The sequence below is a fragment of the Nerophis lumbriciformis genome, linkage group LG33 (genome assembly GCF_033978685.3).
Source record: "Nerophis lumbriciformis linkage group LG33, RoL_Nlum_v2.1, whole genome shotgun sequence".
Lineage (NCBI taxonomy): Eukaryota > Metazoa > Chordata > Actinopteri > Syngnathiformes > Syngnathidae > Nerophis > Nerophis lumbriciformis.
In genome coordinates, this window is record NC_084580.2 from 11,266,286 (window position 1) to 11,287,085 (window position 20,800).

The following is a 20,800-nucleotide window of genomic DNA, read 5'->3' on the forward strand; positions in this document are numbered from 1 at the left end:
TGTAATACTACATCAGAGTGCACCAACATGTCCCTTATGTGGGAAAACTGTAATTTGTACGCATTGAAACATGAAGTATTTAACCCGTGTTCATTCACAAATTTGACAAAAGACAGTGCCTGTAACACGGCATACAGTAGCCTACCGGAGAAGTCATTGAGCGCGGTCTTCGTCCTCTTCTTTCTCTTCCTGAAACTTCTTCAAACCTATTTGTGGTGGTGGATTTTAGTTCCAGTTCATTATCTGGGTTGATTGACTTGGGCTTGGTTTGTGTCGTGTTTCGCTCTATGACAAGGGTGAGTCCATAACGCGCTAAATGGCTAAGTGTGAACAATTTCATTGGTGCCCCTGACCCGTTCGGCATTTTCATTGGTCTGATGTGACGAGAATTACCTAATTAGTGGCGTGTGAAGCTTGTGAATCTGGAAATATCTATAAATTAGCCACAGTGTTTTATAATGTGGTGGAAAAAGTAGTATCTTACAGCTCAGAATTTATGGTAAATATTATTGTTAGGTTTAGGATATGAGGTCTACCCATTTACAGTAAGTACAAACCCCGTTTCCATATGAGTTGGGAAATTGTGTTAGATAATATAAACGGAATACAATGATTTGCAAATCCTTTTCAACCCATATTCAATTGAATGCACTACAAAGACAAGATATTTGATGTTCAAACTCATAAACTTTTTTTTTTTGCAAATAATAATTAACTTAGAATTTCATGGCTGCAACACGTGCCAAAGTAGTTCGGAAAGGGCATGTTCACCACTGTGTTACATGGCCTTTCCTTTTAACAACACTCAGTAAACGTTTGGGAACTGAGGAGACACATTTTTGAACCTTCTCAGGTGGAATTCTTTCCCATTCTTGCTTGATGTACAGCTTAAGTTGTTCAACAGTCCGGGGGTCTCCGTTGTGGTATTTTAGGCTTCATAATGCGCCACACATTTTCAATGGGAGACAGCTCTGGACTACAGGCAGGCCAGTCTAGTACCCGCACTCTTTTAGTATGAAGCCACGTTGTTGTAACACGTGGCTTGGCATTGTCTTGCTGAAATAAGCAGGGGCGTCCATGAAAAAGACGTTGCTTGGATGGCAACATATGTTGCTCCAAAACCTGTATGTACCTTTCAGCATTAATGGCGCCTTCGCCGATGTGTAAGTTACCCATGTCTTGGGCACTAATACACCCCCATACCATCACAGATGCTGGCTTTTCAACTTTGCGCCTATAACAATCCGGATGGTTCTTTTCCTCTTTGGTCCGGAGGACACGACGTCCACACTTTTCCAAAAACAATTTGAAATGTGGACTCGTCAGACCACAGAACACTTTTCCACTTTGTATCAGTCCATCTTAGATGAGCTCAGGCCCAGCGAAGCCGACGGCGTTTCTGGGTGTTGTTGATAAACGGTTTTCGCCTTGCATAAGAGAGTTTTAACTTGCACTTACAGATGTAGCGACCAACTGTAGTTACTGACAGTGGGTTTCTGAAGTGTTCCTGAGCCCATGTGGTGATATCCTTTACACACTGATGTCGCTTGTTGATGCAGTACAGCCTGAGGGATTGAAGGTCACAGGCTTAGCTGCTTACGTGCAGTGATTTCTCCAGATTCTCTGAACACTTTGATGATATTACGGACCGTAGATGGTGAAATCCCTAAATTCCTTGCAATAGCTGGTTGAGAAAGGTTTTTCTTAAACTGTTCAACAATTTAATCACGCATTTGTTGACAAAGTGGTGACCCTCGCCCCATCCTTGTTTGTGAATGACTGAGCATTTCATGGAATCTACTTTTATGCCCAATCATGGCACCCACCTGTTCCCAATTTGCCTGTTCCAAATAAGTATTTGATGAGCATTCCTCAACTTTATCAGTATTTATTGCCACCTTTCCCAACTTCTTTGTCACGTGTTGCTGGCATCAAATTCTAAAGTTAATGATTATTTGCAAAAAAAAAAATGTTTATCAGTTTGAACATCAAATATGTTGTTTTTGTAGCATATTCAACTGAATATGGGTTGAAAAGGATTTGCAAATCATTGTATTCCGTTTATATTTACATCTAACACAATTTCCCAATTCATATGGAAACAGGGTTTGTACATTTAGAGAATAGTTAGGGCTTAGTTAGGGTTAAGGTTTCAATTAGGGTTGTGTTACGTTTGTAGTTATTCAGATCTATAGTTTGTTAAAAACAATCATCTTTTCAATTAGGCTCCTAAAAAATATGTAGAAAACAAAGTGCGAAACAAAATGTTTAAATCAAATAAAATATCAGTCTATAATCAAAATTATGATAGCAACTAGACACGTTTGTTTTTAGATTAATAAAAAGGCTGTGAAATTGAGGCAACAAGTTATGGCACCCCTGAATTATATAGTATCTCCTTTCAGCCTATTGAAGAAAATAAGATATATTGGTACAATAATTGTATTAATAAAATAAATAGTTTTTAACATTAAAAAATATATTTTCTGTTATGAGTTGCATCGATTTATGCCCAACAGAGATAGGCTCCAGCACCCCCCCGTGACCCCGAAAGGGACAAGCGGTAGAAATGGATGGATGGACGTCTTGTGACAATTTGTCTCTATCTAGAGGATTTTAATCGTACTGCATGTGATTAAAAAAAAAAAAAATACTACCAGTCCATTTATTTCAATAACAAAAGTTTTATTAACAATGCAAAATGATCTAAATCATCAGCCTTCACCTGGCCCTAAACACTAATAACAAGCATCAACCACAAGGAGGCGCCATGCTGAGCACCGACCAACAACCTAACAATTCGTATAGGGCAGACACAATAAAGTCTAAAGTTAGATATTTATATATATAGAGAGTGTGCAGAGACAGTTCTCCATAATGTATCATACAGAATATTGCACTTTGAAAGCAGGAAAGTGAACACAGATTTATCTTTTATGGAAGACTAAATTAGGTACACCGAGGGGGGAAAAAAACAGACTACATTAAAATGACGTCCTTGTCTTTGCCATCCTTTCACATTCAGGTGGATTGTAGGCAATATTCTGACATAACAGACGGTTACACTCTTTTGTCTTCTGGTTTATCACAGGAAATGCTGTCTTTTCAAAAAAAGGGTTCTCTTTTACATTAAACAATTTTTTTTATTTAACCCCCAATACAGATTATGCAATAGATCTTCGTTGTATAACAAAATAAAAAAGGGCAATTTGTTAATCTGAAAAATGGCAGCAGTATAGGGTGAGGGAGACACACGTGGTGGAGGACAGTGGACGATGTTTCGTTGACTCCAAGAGACCTCAGCTGGTCACCAAGCAACAGAGGCCGAAGAAGCGTCTCTTCCTTTGTTGGACTAGCGGGTAGGGAGACAGGTTGAGCAAACTGCTGTCATCTAAAAGCACACGGGAAGTATATTTATTTTCATGTTGTATCATTTAAAAAGTTGTATACGTTAAGTTGTTACCTTGGTTCTTCAGTGGTAAAGGCATTGTCTCCCTGAGTTTACTAAGAAGGTTCTTCATGTCCCTCATGTCCCTGCAACAAAGACATACATGATAAATACATTATGGCTAAGGTTGTTTTGCATTTTATGTTGTGTATTTACACCTACAAGTCCATGAGTCATTGAGTTACAAATGCCACAACAGATTGGAGGATGCGGGCAGAACTGCGGACACTTTGTGTTTTAGATAACATCTGCCCTGCAGGATGAATTTGAGGACCAGTCATAGACAATTTAGAGTGAAAAGCAAATTTTATTTTCACTCGCATACAAAACTTTCTAACTTGGATTGTTTCCCTGGCTTCGGCGAAGACACAACAAACTCCCTTCTTGTCTATCAAGGACACACACCTGTTGTTGTTGACTTTGGACTGACTGGCGGCTGCAACAACACCAAGGCCGCGGAACAGAGACATAAGGAAGGCTTACACACACACACATGCATCCACAAAAAATATACGCCACACACACGTACCCCACCCCCCATCCAAGGCCCTTGACACAAATCCCTTATTGGTGATGGACAACTGGGCAGCGCCTGATGAGCTGCAGCCCCCCACCATAGCCCCTCACTCCCTCCCCTCTGTTGCAAGTCTCGAGTTTTATGTTGCTTTGCTATGGAGGTTTTTTTCCCACTCCAGACTGGGCCCCCTTAGGAGCCCAGTCTAGATTGTATGTTTTTACTCATCCTCCCCCAGCGTTGACCTTTTTCCCATCTTTTACGGGGCACCTTGTGGCGACCCATCAGAGTTCCTGTTCTGTAACCCTGTACATTGTTTGTTTGTCTAGTCTTGAACGGGTTTGTGCTGAAAACAAAGTTTCGCTGTACTTGTGCAATGTCAATAAAGACCTACCTACCTGCAGAGGCTATAACTATAAAATATCAGTTCACATTTATATATATATATATATATATATATATATATATATATATGTATATATATATATATATATATATATACATATATATATATATATATATATATATATATATATATATATATATATATATATATATATATATATATATATATGAATTAAATACAATTTATAAATTATAAATTAAATTAAATTAATTAAATTCTTAGACATCTTCTTTTGTTAATTTCTTGTTCTAAATGTTTATTTCGGACATAAAAAACATCTACACAATTTAAAGAAGAAAATAGTATCTCCAATAATATATTTTCATTTGTAAAAAACACTACGAATGTATATGAGGGAAAACAAATCATTTGGTGTGTCAAAAAAGCAGGAAGAAGCAATTTTATAATATCCTTCTTATGGAAAGTTTTTTGAAAAATACAAAACATGTATTTTGTAGAAGAAGACAAGAACATATTTTTGTAGATTTTATTTTTGGAGAACAAGATTGATTTAATTTTCTTTCAGTTTCAAAATTACACAAATATTTGAAAAAAAAACAAGTTGAGAGTGGTACAATTGTGCAGTAGTAGTTTTTGTTTTGTTTTCAGGCTCTTGAAAATATTGACAACGTATCTGTATATTACTATATCAGTATATACAGCACATTACAACTATATTTACATAGTTGTGTCATGTCTGTGTGATCATGTTTTGTTTTAGTCATGTTCGGTTTTGTTTTTGGACTTTTTGTGCACTTTTGTTTATGTCACCATAGCAACCATTAGTTTTCACCTGTCACGTCACGCACCTGTTTCACGTTTTGAGTCACGCACCTGTTTTCACTAATCATGTCTGTAGTATTTAAGTTCATTGTTTTCAGTTTGTCTTTCTGGCGACATCCGGATTCATACCCCTGTCACACTCTGTTTACCTCTGCGCACTTCATAGTCCATGCCAAGTAAGTTTTTGTTTATTAATGCCACAGTTAGTGTTTTTGTTTAATTGTTCACAGTTTCTGCCTATGTGCAAGTTTTGTTTTCAATAGCCTAGTTTTGTACCTGCGCCATTGTGCGCGCTTTTTGCTTGTTACTTTTTGATATATAGTGTTAAAATAAATCATGTACTCCCCTTCACGTCACATCTGGTCCAAATCTTTTGCACCGCGGGAGAACAAACCACGCCACAATCCAAGTCGTGACAAGTTGAATATATGTTTTTCGTCTTTTTAGTTATTTAATTTTTGTTTAACATTTTTGGTTTGGACACAACAAACCAACATATCCAATACTATATTTCCATTGGTATCAATCAATCAATCAATCAATGTTTATTTATATAGCCCTAAATCACAAGTGTCTCAAAGGGCTGCACAAGCCACAACGACATCCCCGGTACAGAGCCCACATAAGGGCAAGGAAAAACTCACCCCAGTGGGACGTCGATGTGAATGACTATGAGAAACCTTGGAGAGGACCGCATATGTGGGTAACCCCCCCTCTATATATATATATATATATATATATATATATATATATATATATATATATATATATATATATATATATATTGTCAAAAGTTAACATACACTTATAAAGAACATCATGTCATGGCTGTCTTGAGTTTCTAATAATTTCTACAACTCTTTTTTTTTTGTGATAGAGTGATTGGAGCACATACTTGTTGGTCACAAGAAACATTCATGAAGTTTGGTTCTTTTATGAATTTATTATGGGTCTACTGAAATTGTGACCAAATCTGCTGGGTCAAAAGTATACATACAGCAATGTTAATATTTGGTTAAATGTCCCTTGGCAAGTTTCACTGCAATAAGGCGCTTTTGGTAGCCATCCACAAGCTTCTGGCAAGTTTCTGGTTGAATGTTTGACCACTCCTCTTAACAAAATTGGTGCAGTTCTGCTAAATGGGTTGGTTTTCTGACATGGACTTGTTTCTTCAGCATTGTCCACACGTTTAAGTCAGGACTTTTGGAAGGCCATTCTAAAACCTTAATTCTAGACTGATTTAGCCATTCCTTTACCACTTTTGACGTGTGTTTGGGGACATTGTCCTGTTGGAACACCCAACTGCGCCCAAGACCCAACCTCCGGGCTGATTATTTTAGGTTGTCCTGAAGAATTTGGAGGTAATCCTCCTTTTTCCTTGTCCCATTTACTCTCTGTAAAGCACCAGTTCCATTGGCAGCAAAACAAGCTCAGAACGTAATACTACCACCACCATGCTTGACGGTAGGGATGGTGTTCCTGGGATTAAAGGCCTCACCTTTTCTCCTCCAAACATATTGCTGGGTATTGTGGCCACTCAATTTTTGTTTCATCTGACCACAGAACTTTCCTCCAGAAGGTCTTATCTTTGTCCATGTAATGTCAGATGAAACAAAAATAAAGAATAAAAAATAATAAACTCAGTTGAGAGTAGAATAATCTTTTTTTTTTTTTTATCATTGTTGTAATTATTTGTAGGCCATTAGACATACAGTATGGATTAAATACAATTTAACTGTATATTGGGCAGCTTTTTATGTGTTTATCACTAAAAGGTTTTTTTAAAAGGCAAAAAACATATTTTTTCAAATGTCGATTTTATAATTTTTGGGGGGACAATTTCTACTGGTACTTACAACCGGAATTTTAATAATTATTTAGATTAATTGTTGGCTTTAGAACAGTGTTCCAGGACAATTAAAATGTAATAGTTTTGGTACAATTTTAATAACATGTTTAAGTAATAACATGGTAACAATATTATTTAATGCGATAACACCCTTTACTGAGAATAGCGTGGCTCGGATGTTAGAGCGGCTGTGCCAGGAACTTGAGGGTTCCTGGTTCGAATCCAGCTTCCGCCATCCTAGTCACGGCTGTTGTGCCCTTGGGCAAGACACTTCACCCACCTTTCTCCTGATGGGTCGTGTTTAGCAACTCTTTTTATTTCTGTTTACTAAAAATGTTCATATTCAAAAAACAAAAGCACGTTGACTAAATCAGCGACAAAATTAATTGACAATTTAGTCAACAAATTAAAACGGGACCAAAATGTTGTCAGAGACGAAACCCAATCATGTTTAATTTTGTCTCTAGGCAGGTGCATGCAGGAAACGCACGATGCATATCCAATCAAAATTAGCCTCTTTGTAAGACACGCTGTTTTGATTTTTCACCCAGAAAAGCAAAAGTCAATACAAGACATCAATACAAGAAAGAGAAGAGAAGACATACAGTATGCACTTCACATTTGTCGCAGTAGACAACAAAACAGGTTGTGAACCCCGTGGCTCAATTTTCTTAGGAAAAATGCTAATATTTAAAAATTACTTCTACTGTACTGAATTACCGTTACTATTAAAGGCCTACTGAAATGCGATGTTCTTATTTAAACGGGGATAACAGGTCCATTCTATGTGTCATACTTGATCATTTCGCGATATTGCCAGATTTTTGCTGAAAGGATTTAGTAGAGAACATCGACGATAAAGTTCGCAACTTTTGGTCGCTGATAAAAAAGCCTTGCCTGTACCGGAAGTAGCAGACGATATGCGCGTGACGTCACAGGTTGTGGAGCTCCTCACATCCGCACATTGTTTACAATCATGGCCACCAGCAGCGAGAGCGATTCGGACTGAGAAAGCGACGATTTCCCCATTAATTTGAGCGAGGATGAAAGATTTGTGGATGAGGAAAGTGAGAGTGAAGGACCAGAGGGCAATGGGAGTGATTCAGATAGGGAAGATGCTGTGAGAGGCGGGTGGGACCTGATATTCAGCTGGGAATGACTAAAACAGTAAATAAACACAAGACATATATATACTCTATTAGCCACAACACAACCAGACTTATATTTAATATGCCACAAATTAATCCCGCATAACAAACATCTCCCCCCTCCCGTCCATATAACCCGCCAATACAACTCAAACACCTGCACAACACACTCAATCCCACAGCCCAAAGTACCGTTCACCTCCCCAAAGTTCATACAGCACATATATTTCCCCAAAGTCCCCAAAGTTACGTACGTGACATGCACATAGCGGCACGCACGTACGGGCAAGCGATCAAATGTTTGGAAGCCGCAGCTGCATGCGTAGTCACGGTACCGTGTCTGCGCATCCAACTCAAAGTCCTCCTGGTAAGAGTCTCTGTTGTCCCAGTTCTCCACAGGCCAATGGTAAAGCTTGACTGTCATCTTTCGGGAATGTAAACAATGAAACACCGACTGTGTTTGTGTTGCTGCAGCCGCCCGCCATACACCGCTTCCCACCTACAGCTTTCTTCTTTGCTGTCTCCATTGTTCATTGAACAAATTGCAAAAGATTCACCAACACAGATGTCCAGAATACTGTGGAATTTTGTGATGAAAACAAACGACTTAATAGCTGGCCACCATGCTGTCCCAAAATGTCCTTTACAATCCGTGACGTCACGCGCTGACGTCATCATACCGAGACTTTTTCAGCAGGATATTTCGCGCGAAATTTAAAATTGCACTTTAGTAAGCTAACCCGACCGTATTGGCATGTGTTGCAATGTTAAGATTTCATCATTGATATATAAACTATCAGACTGCGTGGTCGGTAGTAGTGGGTTTCAGTAGGCCTTTAAAGACGGTAGGGCAGGAGCAAGACTGCTTACTCTACCACATGTCCGAAAATAAATAAATACTTAAAACCAAACTACTTTTGTAGCAGACCATGATGCGGCATGTTTGTGAGACATATATACAGTATGTTAGTTTTATAACACTGGTTGCTGTATTTACACAGGACAGTGGCAAAAAAAAAATTACTGTGCACACTCAGTGTCGTTACCGGTACTTCGACGAAGAATATTTGTGAAATATTTCTTCAAACTTATTATGATTAAAATTCAAAAAAATTCTTTTGGCAAATCTAGAAAATCTGTAGAATCAAATTTAAATCTTATTTCAAAGTCTTTTGAATTTCTTTTAAAATTGTTGTTCTGGAAAATCTATGATTTGTCTTTGTTAGAAATATAGCTTGGTCTAATTCGTTATATATTCTAACAAAGTGCAGATTGGATTTTAACCTATTCAAAACATGTCATCAAAATTCTAAAAGTAATCTTAATCAGGAAAAATTACTAATGATGTTCCATAAATTCTTTTTTTTTAAATTTCAAAAAGATTCGAATTAGCTAGTTTTTCTCTTCTTTTTTTTGGTTGAATTTTGAATTTCAAAGAGTCAAAATTGAAGATAAACTATGTTTCAAAATTTAATTTTCTTTTTTTTCGTGTTTTCTCCTCTTTTATAAAATTGTTAGTGGCTAGCTAGTTAAAATTGGATATTGTGATTTCACAAGACTGTCTTAGAAGTGATCATTTGAAAATGTTCAATTTGAAAAATGTGCACTTAGAGAAAATATAAAAATAAAGTGTTGCATATTGATATTTATCTGTTTCTATATATATTTATAGTGAGAAATTATTAAGATGATCAGTGTTTCCACAAAGATAAATATCATTAATTATTAAAGGGGAACATTATCACCAGACCTATGTAAGCGTCAATATATACCTTGATGTTGCAGAAAAAAAGACCATATATTTTTTTAACCGATTTCCGAACTCTAAATGGGTGAATTTTGGCAAATTAAACGCCTTTCTATTATTCGCTCTCATGTTGTGACGTCACATCGGGAAGCAATCCGCCATTTTCTCACTTTCGTCGGTGTGTTGTCGGAGGGTGTAACAACACAAACAGGGACGGATTCAAGTTGCACCAGTGGCCCAAAGATGCGAAAGTGGCAAGAAATTGGACGAAATTTGTTCAAAATACGAGGGTGTGGGGAAAGCCGATGAAATGGTCAGTCGTTTGTTCCGCACACTTTACCGACGAAAGCTATGCTACGACAGAGATGTCAAGAATGTGTGGATATCCTGCGACACTCAAAGCAGATGCATTTCCAACGATAAAGTCAAAGAAATCTGCCGCCAGACCCCCATTGAATCTGCCGGAGTGTGTGAAAAATTCAGGGACAAAGGACCTCGGTAGCACGGCAAGCAATGGCGGCAGTTTGTTCCCGCAGACGAGCGAGCTAAACCCCCTGGATGTCTTGGCTCACACCGTCCCTTATGCCACCGAAGATGATCAAGAGAAGAATATCGACCCTAGCTTCCCTGGCCTGCTGACATCAACTCCAAAACGGGACAGATCAGCTTTCAGGAAAAGAGCGCGGATGAGGGTATGTCTACAGAATATATTAATTGATGAAAACTTTATTCATTACTCGCGGTTTTACGTAAATTATTATACATAAACTGTGTTTACCAATAATTTAGCTTAAAAACATTTATTTTTTTCAATCATTCGAGTACATTCGGGTAGTCTTGAGTAATGCAGTATTTTGTGTCTATTTAGGTATGGTTAACCTGAGTGCTGAAATTGTGGAAAAATATATGTTCTTAGCGCGCCTGAAACGAGCTGTCTGCACTCTCAAAGTGCATGTTGTTGCCAAATGTATTTCATATGCTGTAAACCTAGTTCATAGTTGTTAGTAATTATCTTATCAGACAGTGTTAAGCCGCTGAAATCCGAGTCTGAATCCGAGCTAATGTCGCTATACCTTGCTGTTTGTTTGTATTGACATCACTATGTGACGTCACAGGAAAATGGACGGGTGTATATAACGATGGTTAAAATCAGGCACTTTGAAGCTTTTTTTAGGGATATTGCGTGATGGGTAAAATTTTGAAAAAAACTTCGAAAAATAAAATAAGCCACTGGGAACTGATTTTTAATGGTTTTAACCCTTCTGAAATTGTGATAGTGTTCCCCTTTAATAATAAAATAGAGTTAAAGGTAAATTGAGAAAATTGGCTATTTCTGGCAATTTGTTTAAGTGTGTATCAAACTGGTAGCCCCTGTGATGAGGTGGCGACTTGTCCAGGGTGTACCCCGCTTTCCGCCCGATTGTAGCTGAGATAGGCTCCAGCGCCCCCCGCCACCCCAAAGGGAATAAGCGGTAGAAAATGGATGGATGGAAACTGGTAGCCCTTCGCATTAATCAGTACCCAAGAAGCAGCTCTTGGTTTCAAAAAGGTTGGTGACCTCTGCAATATAGAATACAACTTTTTTTTTTAATGAGACCATAAACATGCACACATATTTTTATGCACTACACATTGTTATTTATTTGTTTTTTTTCAACAATTTATTTGATATTTTGGTTTGGTCATATTTGTCTAAAAAAATAAATAGTACACCTGCATGATAAAATGTACACATTACCTCACTCAGCATCAAGGGTTGGAATTGGGGGTTAAATCACCAAAATGATTCCTGAGCGCGGCCACCGCTGCTGCTCACTGCTCCCCTCACCTCCCAGGGGGTAGAACAAGGGGATGGGTCTATTGCAGAGGGTAATTTCACCACACGTAGTGTGTGTGTGTGTAACTTTAAGTGTGGGACCTTACATACAGAGTGTGTGCCTTTCCAAATCATGTACAATCAACTGAATTTACCACAGGTGGACTCCAATTTAGCTGTAGGAACATCTCAATGAATGATCAGTTGAAACAGGATGCACCTGAGCTCACTTTTGAGCTTCATGGCAATGACTGTGAATACTTTTGTAGATGGTATTTCTTGTTTTGTTTTTTTTAATTTAAAATACATTGGCAAAAATCGGTAGAAATAACCAATGCCGTTATGGGGTATTGTGTGTCGAATTTTGAGGACAAAAGCGAGTTTATTCCATTTCTTAATAAGGCTGTAACATAAGAAAATGTGAAAAAAAGTGAATACTTTTTCAAATGCACTCTATTTATTTATTGTTTTTGTCGTTCAAGTTCACCACTTTTGTAATGCATAGTCAGTGTTTACAAAACAACACAAAATGACACTATACCCAAATTTCAAAAGTGCAGTTTTACTTACTTTTCTATGTTTTCTATATCTGTGGCCACCAGCCAACAGAGTTGAGGGCAGTCAGTCGGCGAGGAAGATGTGTCCTCCTGCAGGATGGGGATGTCTGAGCTCTCCTCTGCTTTTCGGTCCACTGCGGAGGGGCTGCAAGTCTCTTTACCTGGAGCACACAACCAGCAGGGGGCGCCACAGATATATATATATATATATACAAACTGCAAGGGACATGAGAAAGAAATCAGAATTGCCTGTGCGTGCATTTAATACCTTTCCTGTGGAGCTGCAGGGAGCTCAGCAAGCAGACAGATTTGAGCATCTCGGTGATGTACATCTCCAGGCAGCACTGCAGCTGGATGAAGAGTCTGCAGATCTCGGGGTGGATCTCGCCGTCCTCTGGCCTTGAAGCACAAAATATGCATAATCACGCATTGTTTCAGTCAAAAAAACCCACACAACAAATAAGTACGCTGCAAAAACTGAAATCTAAGTAAGATTAAATATCTCAAATAAGGGTGATATTTGCTTATTTTCTGTCTGATAAGATAATTCTTTTCACTAAGCAGATTTTATGTTAGAGTGTTTTACTTGTTTTAAGGGTTTTGGTCCTAAATGATCTCAGTAAGATATTACAGCTTGTTGCCGAGATTTGATGACCTATATTGAGTAAAGCATGCTTGGAACTAGAATATCAACTGTTGCAAAGCTGTGTCGTCAACACTCACAAGTATAAAACTACTTTTTTTTGAAGTAATACTTTCTTATTTCAAGCATGAAGAAAAAAAAAATCATGACTTTGACACAATTGTGTCTCATAATTAAAACAGATGACAGCCAAATGGACTTTGCTGTTTTATTTCCAATGAAACAATAGAAAATACATACTCATATACTAGTACAGTTGGCACAGTATAGTAAACTAACAGTTAATATTTAAACATTTAACATTTGACATTTCTAACAATTTTGAACAGAACTAGTTCATTCAGATAAATTCTTCAAAATACAATAAATTGGCTGGGGTTCCGGGCTGTATATATGCGAACTAATTGATTGAAAGAGCATGCACTTGGCGCGATGATGTCATGTTGTCGATGGAAAAATGCATTTTCAGACCATATGATTTGCCTGAGCGGCTAGGAGACCACAAGAGTAACAAACGGTTGCCTTGTTGAATTTCCATTAAGAACAATACATTTGTTTTTAGTATAAGTAAATGTAATGCCGAGCGCATATCATTATGTCAAGATAATGGCACTAGCATTTACTTAATTTAAGAATATTTTTCAACATATTGAGCAAAAAGTTCTCTTTTTTTTTTTTTTCCCAAGAAAAGTCCACTTGTTATTCATCAGAAAATACTTATTTTAAGGTATTTTTGGGTTCATTGAAGCTAGCTAATTTTACTTGTTTTGGAAAGTCTTGACAAGCCAAATTTTCTTGTTCTATTGGCAGATAATCTTGCTGAGTTCAAATAAAATACCCCTCATTTTTGTATTTTTTTTTCTTGTTTTTGAACACTGACTTTTTGCAGTGTAGCTATGTGGTAAACATTCTACACCTCCACATTACTTCATGCGTAAGAATCATTTGAGTAATACCACACATTTACATAAAATCCCATCAGATTATGTTTTATTGACCTGCATTCTGCTGCCGCGTCATGCATGCTTACACATAAACACATTTAAGGATGGGTACCGAAACTCTATGACACCGGTGCTGACGTAAACAGTAGTAACCAGACTTAAAAAAAGAAGTAGCTAACGACGCCTCATTTTGATGTGAAATGTAATGCAGACTCAGCAACATGCAAGTTCTGGTCGGTGATATTATACAAGTAACATTCTAATGTAGTGATGTAGCGTCCTGACTAGTGTTGTCCTGATACCAATATTTTGGTACCGGTACCAAAAGGTATTTCGATGCTTTTCGGTACTTTTTGGTACTTTTCTAAATAAAGGGGACCACAAAAAATGTCATTATTGGCTTTATTTTAACAACAAATCTTAGGGTACATTAAACATATGTTTCTTATAGCACGTTTGTCCTTAAATAAAATAGTGAACATACAAGACAACTTGTCTTTTATTAGTAAGTAAACAAACAAAGGCTCCTAATTTAGCTGCTGACGTATGCAGTAACATGTTGTGTCATTTTACATTCTATCATTTTGTCAAAATTATTAAGGACAAGTGGTAGAAAATGAATTATTGATCGACTTGTTCATTTACTGTTAATATCTTCTTACTTTCTCTTTTAATATGTTCTATCTACACTTCTGTTAAAATGTAATAATCACTTATTCTTCTGTTGTTTGGATACTTTACATTAGTTTTGTATGATACCACACAATTGGGTATCAATCCGATACCAAGTAGTTACATATCATACATTGGTCATATTCAAAGTCCTCATGTGTACAGGGACAAAAAAAATATCGATGTAATCATAATAGTATCGACTTGATACGCTCCTGTACTTGGTATCATTACAGTGGATGTCAGGTGTAGATCCACCAATGGCGTTTGTTTACATTTTGACGCCGGTGAGCTACGGTGTGTAGTGAAGCATGTTTAGCTTAGAGATGCGCGGTTTGCGGGCACAACCGCGGAGTCCGCAGATTATCCGCGGATCGGGCGGATGAAATAAAAAAAAAAAAGATTTTATCCGCGGGTCGGGTCGGGTCGGGCGGTTGAAATAAAAAAAAATTAGATTTTAAATAGATTCAGTCGGGTGGCAGTTAAACCAATTCGGAAATATATATACATAGTTAAATGTTGTTACCCACATACGAAAAACGAGCAGGCACCTGCTGCATATGCCATGGAAGTTGGAACCCGCTAAGGAGTGTGTAACAACCCACCTGCCGAATCAACTAGCCCTGAAAATAAATGGCGCTGGAGCGTCGGGCCCATACCCGGCCGTCGCCGGCAGCGAGACGCGCTTGGAGGTGCGCTCAGCGCGGCTCCCATATGATTGCGCACTGGTGTGCATCTGGGTCGTGACAGCGTGGCACGCGAATGTCTGTGCTGCATTGGATCAGTCTCCTTTCTTTAACAGGCAAAAGCTTTATAACCTCACTAATGCCTTGCATCGTCTATATTAGATATATAACAACGGGCGGGTGCGAGCGGGTGCGAGCGGGTGCGGTTCTGATCAAATGTTAGAAACGGGTGGATGGCGGATGGTTGACGACTTTCTGATGCGGTTGCGGATGAAATAATTGCCAATCCGCGCATTTCTAGTTTAGCTATTCCTCGTCCTGCAGGGATGATACTTGTAAGAAACTTACTTTATTTGTCGCCATGGAGGCGAGGATTAGTGATTTAGAAGTCTCTAAAACACTGCAGATGGACGTTAGCCGCTAGCTAGCTAGCCATGTCTGAAAGCACCTCTTCCTGAGGGCGTTTCAGTGTTATAACTTCACCTTTATCGTTAGTTTTTAAGCCAAAATGCGTCTGTTCTCCCTTTCCTGTCTACACACTGTGTCTGCTTGTAAGTACTCCGTGATTGTGCGCTGCCGAACATGCTCGTCTGTGACGACGACGGTGGGCCAGGGGGATGGTGGACCGGTACTTTTTAGACGCGGTATAGTACCGAATATAATTCATTAGTATTGCGGTACTATACTAGTACCAGTATACCGTACAACCCTAGTCCTTACAGAAGCTCTTTTGAAACTTTATTGGCAACTTAGTCATAGTGTTACACAAAATATACACGTACATCCATACGTTTATCTTGAACTTCATTTGATCACACACACACACACACACACACACACACACACACACACACACACACACACACACACACACACACACACACACACACACACACACACTCTTCAGGCACTAGACTATCTGCAAAAATATACAGCTGTGTCTTTGACCTTCAGGCCTACTATCTATTGTTTTTGGAGACATTGATATGTGGTGAAAAGAATAATGTCTCCAAATGGGTATCGGCCTACCCTGACATCGAGCTGTCTTAAGAATGGTCCAAATGACAAAATTCTTAAAAAGGGGGAGCGAGCCTCAGGTAATAAGGTGTTTAAAGGGCTCAAAAATATGATTTATTTTCAATTACGTTGTTTTAAGTGCCTTGTACTGAACTTTATTTATTTATTTATTTATTTATTTTTTTTACTCCTGGTACTTTTGTACTCTTACTTATGTTTTTTGTTTTTGTTTTTGTTTTGAGTGACAGCAGGGGTAGGGGATGAAGAGGGTTTGAATATGTTGTTAATGTGAATGTGAAATCAATAAAAAGAACTATGAAGAAGAAATATATGATTTATTTCTACATTTAAAACCCCAACACAACATTCCAGATGATATAGCGAGATCATCGGGCTCACCATGTTTTGTTGTCGGCACGACACGGAGATAAAGCGGACGGAGGAGTGGAAGGAAGCAGCCAGATCTCTAAGGTTAAATTTCTACATAGTCTGTATCTCTCCAATTCTAGATCCTGGACGTATACACGTGTATATTGACAATAACATTATTTTCTATTATATATCATGTTAATAAGTCCACTGCACTGCTGCTTCGACCCCTTTGTAAACAATAGAGGCTCAAGGCTATAAGTTACACTACAAGCGACTTCGCGATCGTAATATCGTATTTTATTAATACCGTATTTTTTGGAGTATAGGTCGCTCCGGAGTATAAATCGCACCAGCCAAAAATGCATAATAAAGAAGGGAAAAACATATAAAAGTCGCACTGGAGTATAAGTCGCATTTTTTGGGGAAATTTATTTGATAAAAGCCAACACCAAGAATAGACATTTGAAAGGCAATTTAAAATATATAAAGAATAGTGAAAAACAGGCTGAATAAGTGTACGTTATATGAGGCATAAATAACCAACTGAGAACGTGCCTGGTATGTTAACGTAACATATTATGGTAAGAGTCATTCAAATAACTATAACATATAGAACATGCTATACGTTTACCAAACAATCTGTCACTCCTAATCGCTAAATCCGATAAAATCTTATACGTCTAGTCTCTTACGTGAATGAGCTAAATAATATTATTTGATATTTTATGGTAATGTGTTAATAATTTCACACATAAGTCGCTCCTGAGTATAAGTCGCACCCTCGGCCAAACTATGAAAAAAACTGCGACTTATAGTCCGAAAAATACGATAACTGGTCTTTTGACAAACACGGTAGGCACTGATCCAAGTAAAAGTAGTCTTAAAGGCCTACTGAAATGCGATTTTCTTATTTAAACGGGGATAGTAGGTCCATTCTATGTGTCATACTTGATCATTTCGCGATATTGCCATATTTTTGCTGAAATGATTTAGTAGAGAACATCGACGATAAAGTTCGCAACTTTTGGTTGCTGATAAAAATTCTTGCCTGTACCGGAAGTAGCAGACGATATGCGCGTGACGTCACAGGTTGTGGAGCTCCTCACATCCGCACATTGTTTACAATCATGGCCACCAGCAGCGAGAGCGATTCGGACCAAGAAAGCGACGATTTCCCCATTAATTTGAGCGAGGATGAAAGATTTGTGGATGAGGAAAATGAGAGTGAAGGACTAGAGGGCAGTGGGAGCCATTCAGATAGGGAAGATGCTGTGAGAGGCGGGTGGGACCTGATATTCAGCTGGGAATGACTAAAACAGTAAATAAACACAAGACATATTTATACTCTATTAGCCACAACACAACCAGGCTTATATTTAATATGCCACAAATCAATCCCGCATAACAAACACCTCCCCCCTCCTGTCCATATAACCCGCCAATACAACTCAAATACCTGCACAACACACTCAATCCCACAGCCCAAAGTACCGTTCACCTCCCCAAAGTTCATACAGCACATATATTTCCCCAAAGTCCCCAAAGTTACGTACGTGACATGCACATAGCGGCACGCACGTACAGGCAAGCGACCAAATGCTTGGAAGCCGCAGCTGCATGCGTACTAACGGTACCGCGTCTGCGTATCCAACTCAAAGTCCTCCTGGTAAGAGTCTCTGTTGTCCCAGTTTTCCACAGGCCAATGGTAAACCTTGACTGTCATCTTTCGGGAATGTAAACAATGAAACACCGGCTGTGTTATCCGACACAACAGTCAGGGGGTGCATTCTACGGCGGGGGTGCGTTATCCGGCACAACACCTGCCGCAATACACCGCTTCCCACCTACAGCTTTCTTCTTTGCTGTCTCTATTTTTCATTGAACAAATTGCAAAAGATTCACCAACACAGATGTCCAGAATACTGTGGAATTTTGCGATGAAAACAGACGACTTAATAGCTGACCACCATGCTGTCCCAAAATTTTCTCTACAATCCGTGACGTCACGCGCAGGCGTCATCATACCGAGACGTTTTCAGCAGGATATTTCGCGCGAAATTTAAAATTGCACTTTAGTAAGCTAACCCGGCCGTATTGGCATGTGTTGCAATGTTAAGATTTCATCATTGATATATAAACTATCAGACTGCGTGGTCGGTAGTAGTGGGTTTCAGTAGGCCTTTAAGGAAAATGATTTTTTGTTTATGCCGGAGGACGGTGACGCTCGTGTCTCTTACGTTAGAAGGCTAAGCTAGCTACACAACAAATCGAGCTAACATTGCTAATGTATCATTCACACATTTCTAACCTACTGTTATTTCTTACCGTTTCATTAGGCTCTTCTCCACCGCAGGAACCTTTAAAGGAACTTCCCCACTTACCCGGGTGAATAAAGTTCCCCCTGTGTTTCCACCAAAAACCACCCAGGTAGATTTAGTTCTTCAGGAACTCTTAGAAGTTCCTGCCAGATTGGTGGGACTTTTGGGAGGTTCCCAAAACCTTTTCGGGGGCGAGCTGTGCTGTCGAACGCTGTTTGGTTGAACACAGCACCGCCATTTACAGAATTCTAGACGACTTGTTTATTTCTTGTTTGTTGTGTATTTCTATTACAATAAACTTGACGACGGAGAGAAAGAAGAACAAAGGCAACTTTCGACTCGCAGGAACTTTTGTGGTGCATCTTTGTGCCGAGGACCGTTGATCAGTGTTTTTACTCGGTCTTAGTCTACGCAGTTCATTGCTGTTTATTATTTTTATAAACTTCCTTTCCATACCCGAAGCTCTTTTAAACGTATTTACAGTGGAGTATGAAGCCGGACTGGGAGCAACGACTTCAGCTCTGACCACTCTGAGATTCCGTCGGATAAATGCGAAATAAAAGAGGAACTAAACAAGTGGAATATAACATTGAATATTAACAATTTACTTTATTACACGTTGTAAAAGTAGTCAGTGATACTTTGTTTGTTTAGTTATTAGCCTCAAACCGAGTGAACAGAATGCTAACGCTAACAAGCTAACGCTAAAGCGAATGTGTTAATAATATTGTCGGCGTGAGATAAACGCCGACATTTATTATTTATATATATTGTTGTTTATAGCTGAAATGGACCAAAAGTAATCACCTGAACTTAACAAATTCATAATTTACTGAGAGGACGACTTTCTGACTGCTGGACGTTGCGGACAAAAGCCTGACTTTTTATGAACAACTCAGTACACTTTATTGTTTAAGTCATATTGTTTTGTATTTCATTTATTTACAAACCTTGTTTCCATATGAGTTGGGAAATTGTGTTAGATGTAAATATAAATGGAATACAATGATTTGCAAATGATTTTCAACTCATATTCAGTTGAATATGCTACAAAGTCAACATATTTGATGTTCAAACTGATAAACGTTATTTTTTTTGCAAATAATCATTAACTTTAGAATTTGATGCCAGCAACACGTGACGAAGAAGTTGGGAAAGGTGGCAATAAATACTGATAAAGTTGAGGAATGCTCATCAAACACTTATTTGGAACATCCCACAGGTGTGCAGGCTATGTGGGAACAGGTGGGTGCCATGATTGGGTATAAAAACAGCTTCCCAAAAAATGTTCAGTCTTTCACAAGAAAGGATGGGGCGAGGTACACCCCTTTGTCCACAACTGCGTGAGCAAATAGTCAAACAGTTTAAGAACAACGTTTCTCAAAGTGCAATTGCAAGAAATTTAGGGATTTCAACATCTACGGTCCATAATATCATCAAAAGGTTCAGAGAATCTGGAGAAATCACTCCACGTAAGCGGCATGGCCGGAAACCAACATTGAATGACCGTGACCTTCGATCCCTCAGACGGCACTGTATCAAAAACCGACATCAATCTCTAAAGGATATCACCACATGGGCTCAGGAACACTTCAGAAAACCACTGCCACTAAATACAGTTTGTCGCTACATCTGTAAGTGCAAGTTAAAGCTCTACTATGCAAAGCGAAAGCCATTCATCAACAACATCCACAAAAGCCGCCGGCTTCTCTGGGCCCGAGATCATCTAAGATGGACTCATGCAAAGTGGAAAAGTGTTCTGTGGTCTGATGAGTCCACATTTCAAATTGTTTTAGGAAATATTCGACATCGTGTCATCCGGACCAAAGGGGAAGCGAACCATCCAGACTGTTATCGACGCAAAGTTCAAAAGCCAGCAT

At 38.6% G+C, this 20,800-nt stretch overlaps 1 protein-coding gene across 1 annotated transcript in view; it reads right to left on the bottom strand.

Annotated features, from left to right (window-relative positions):
* Positions 1-2,699: 2,699 nt before the first annotated feature.
* The window catches only part of rgs7bpa (regulator of G protein signaling 7 binding protein a), a 31,866-nt gene continuing 13,765 nt past the window's right edge, over positions 2,700-20,800 (bottom strand). The window contains exons 3-6 of the mRNA XM_061928372.1: positions 12,537-12,667; positions 12,282-12,429; positions 3,464-3,534; positions 2,700-3,391 (exon numbers count right to left, since the gene is read on the bottom strand). Of these exons, the coding sequence (XP_061784356.1) occupies positions 3,300-3,391; positions 3,464-3,534; positions 12,282-12,429; positions 12,537-12,667 (442 nt within the window). The 3' untranslated portion in view covers positions 2,700-3,299. The remainder of the gene's footprint in view (positions 3,392-3,463; positions 3,535-12,281; positions 12,430-12,536; positions 12,668-20,800) is intronic.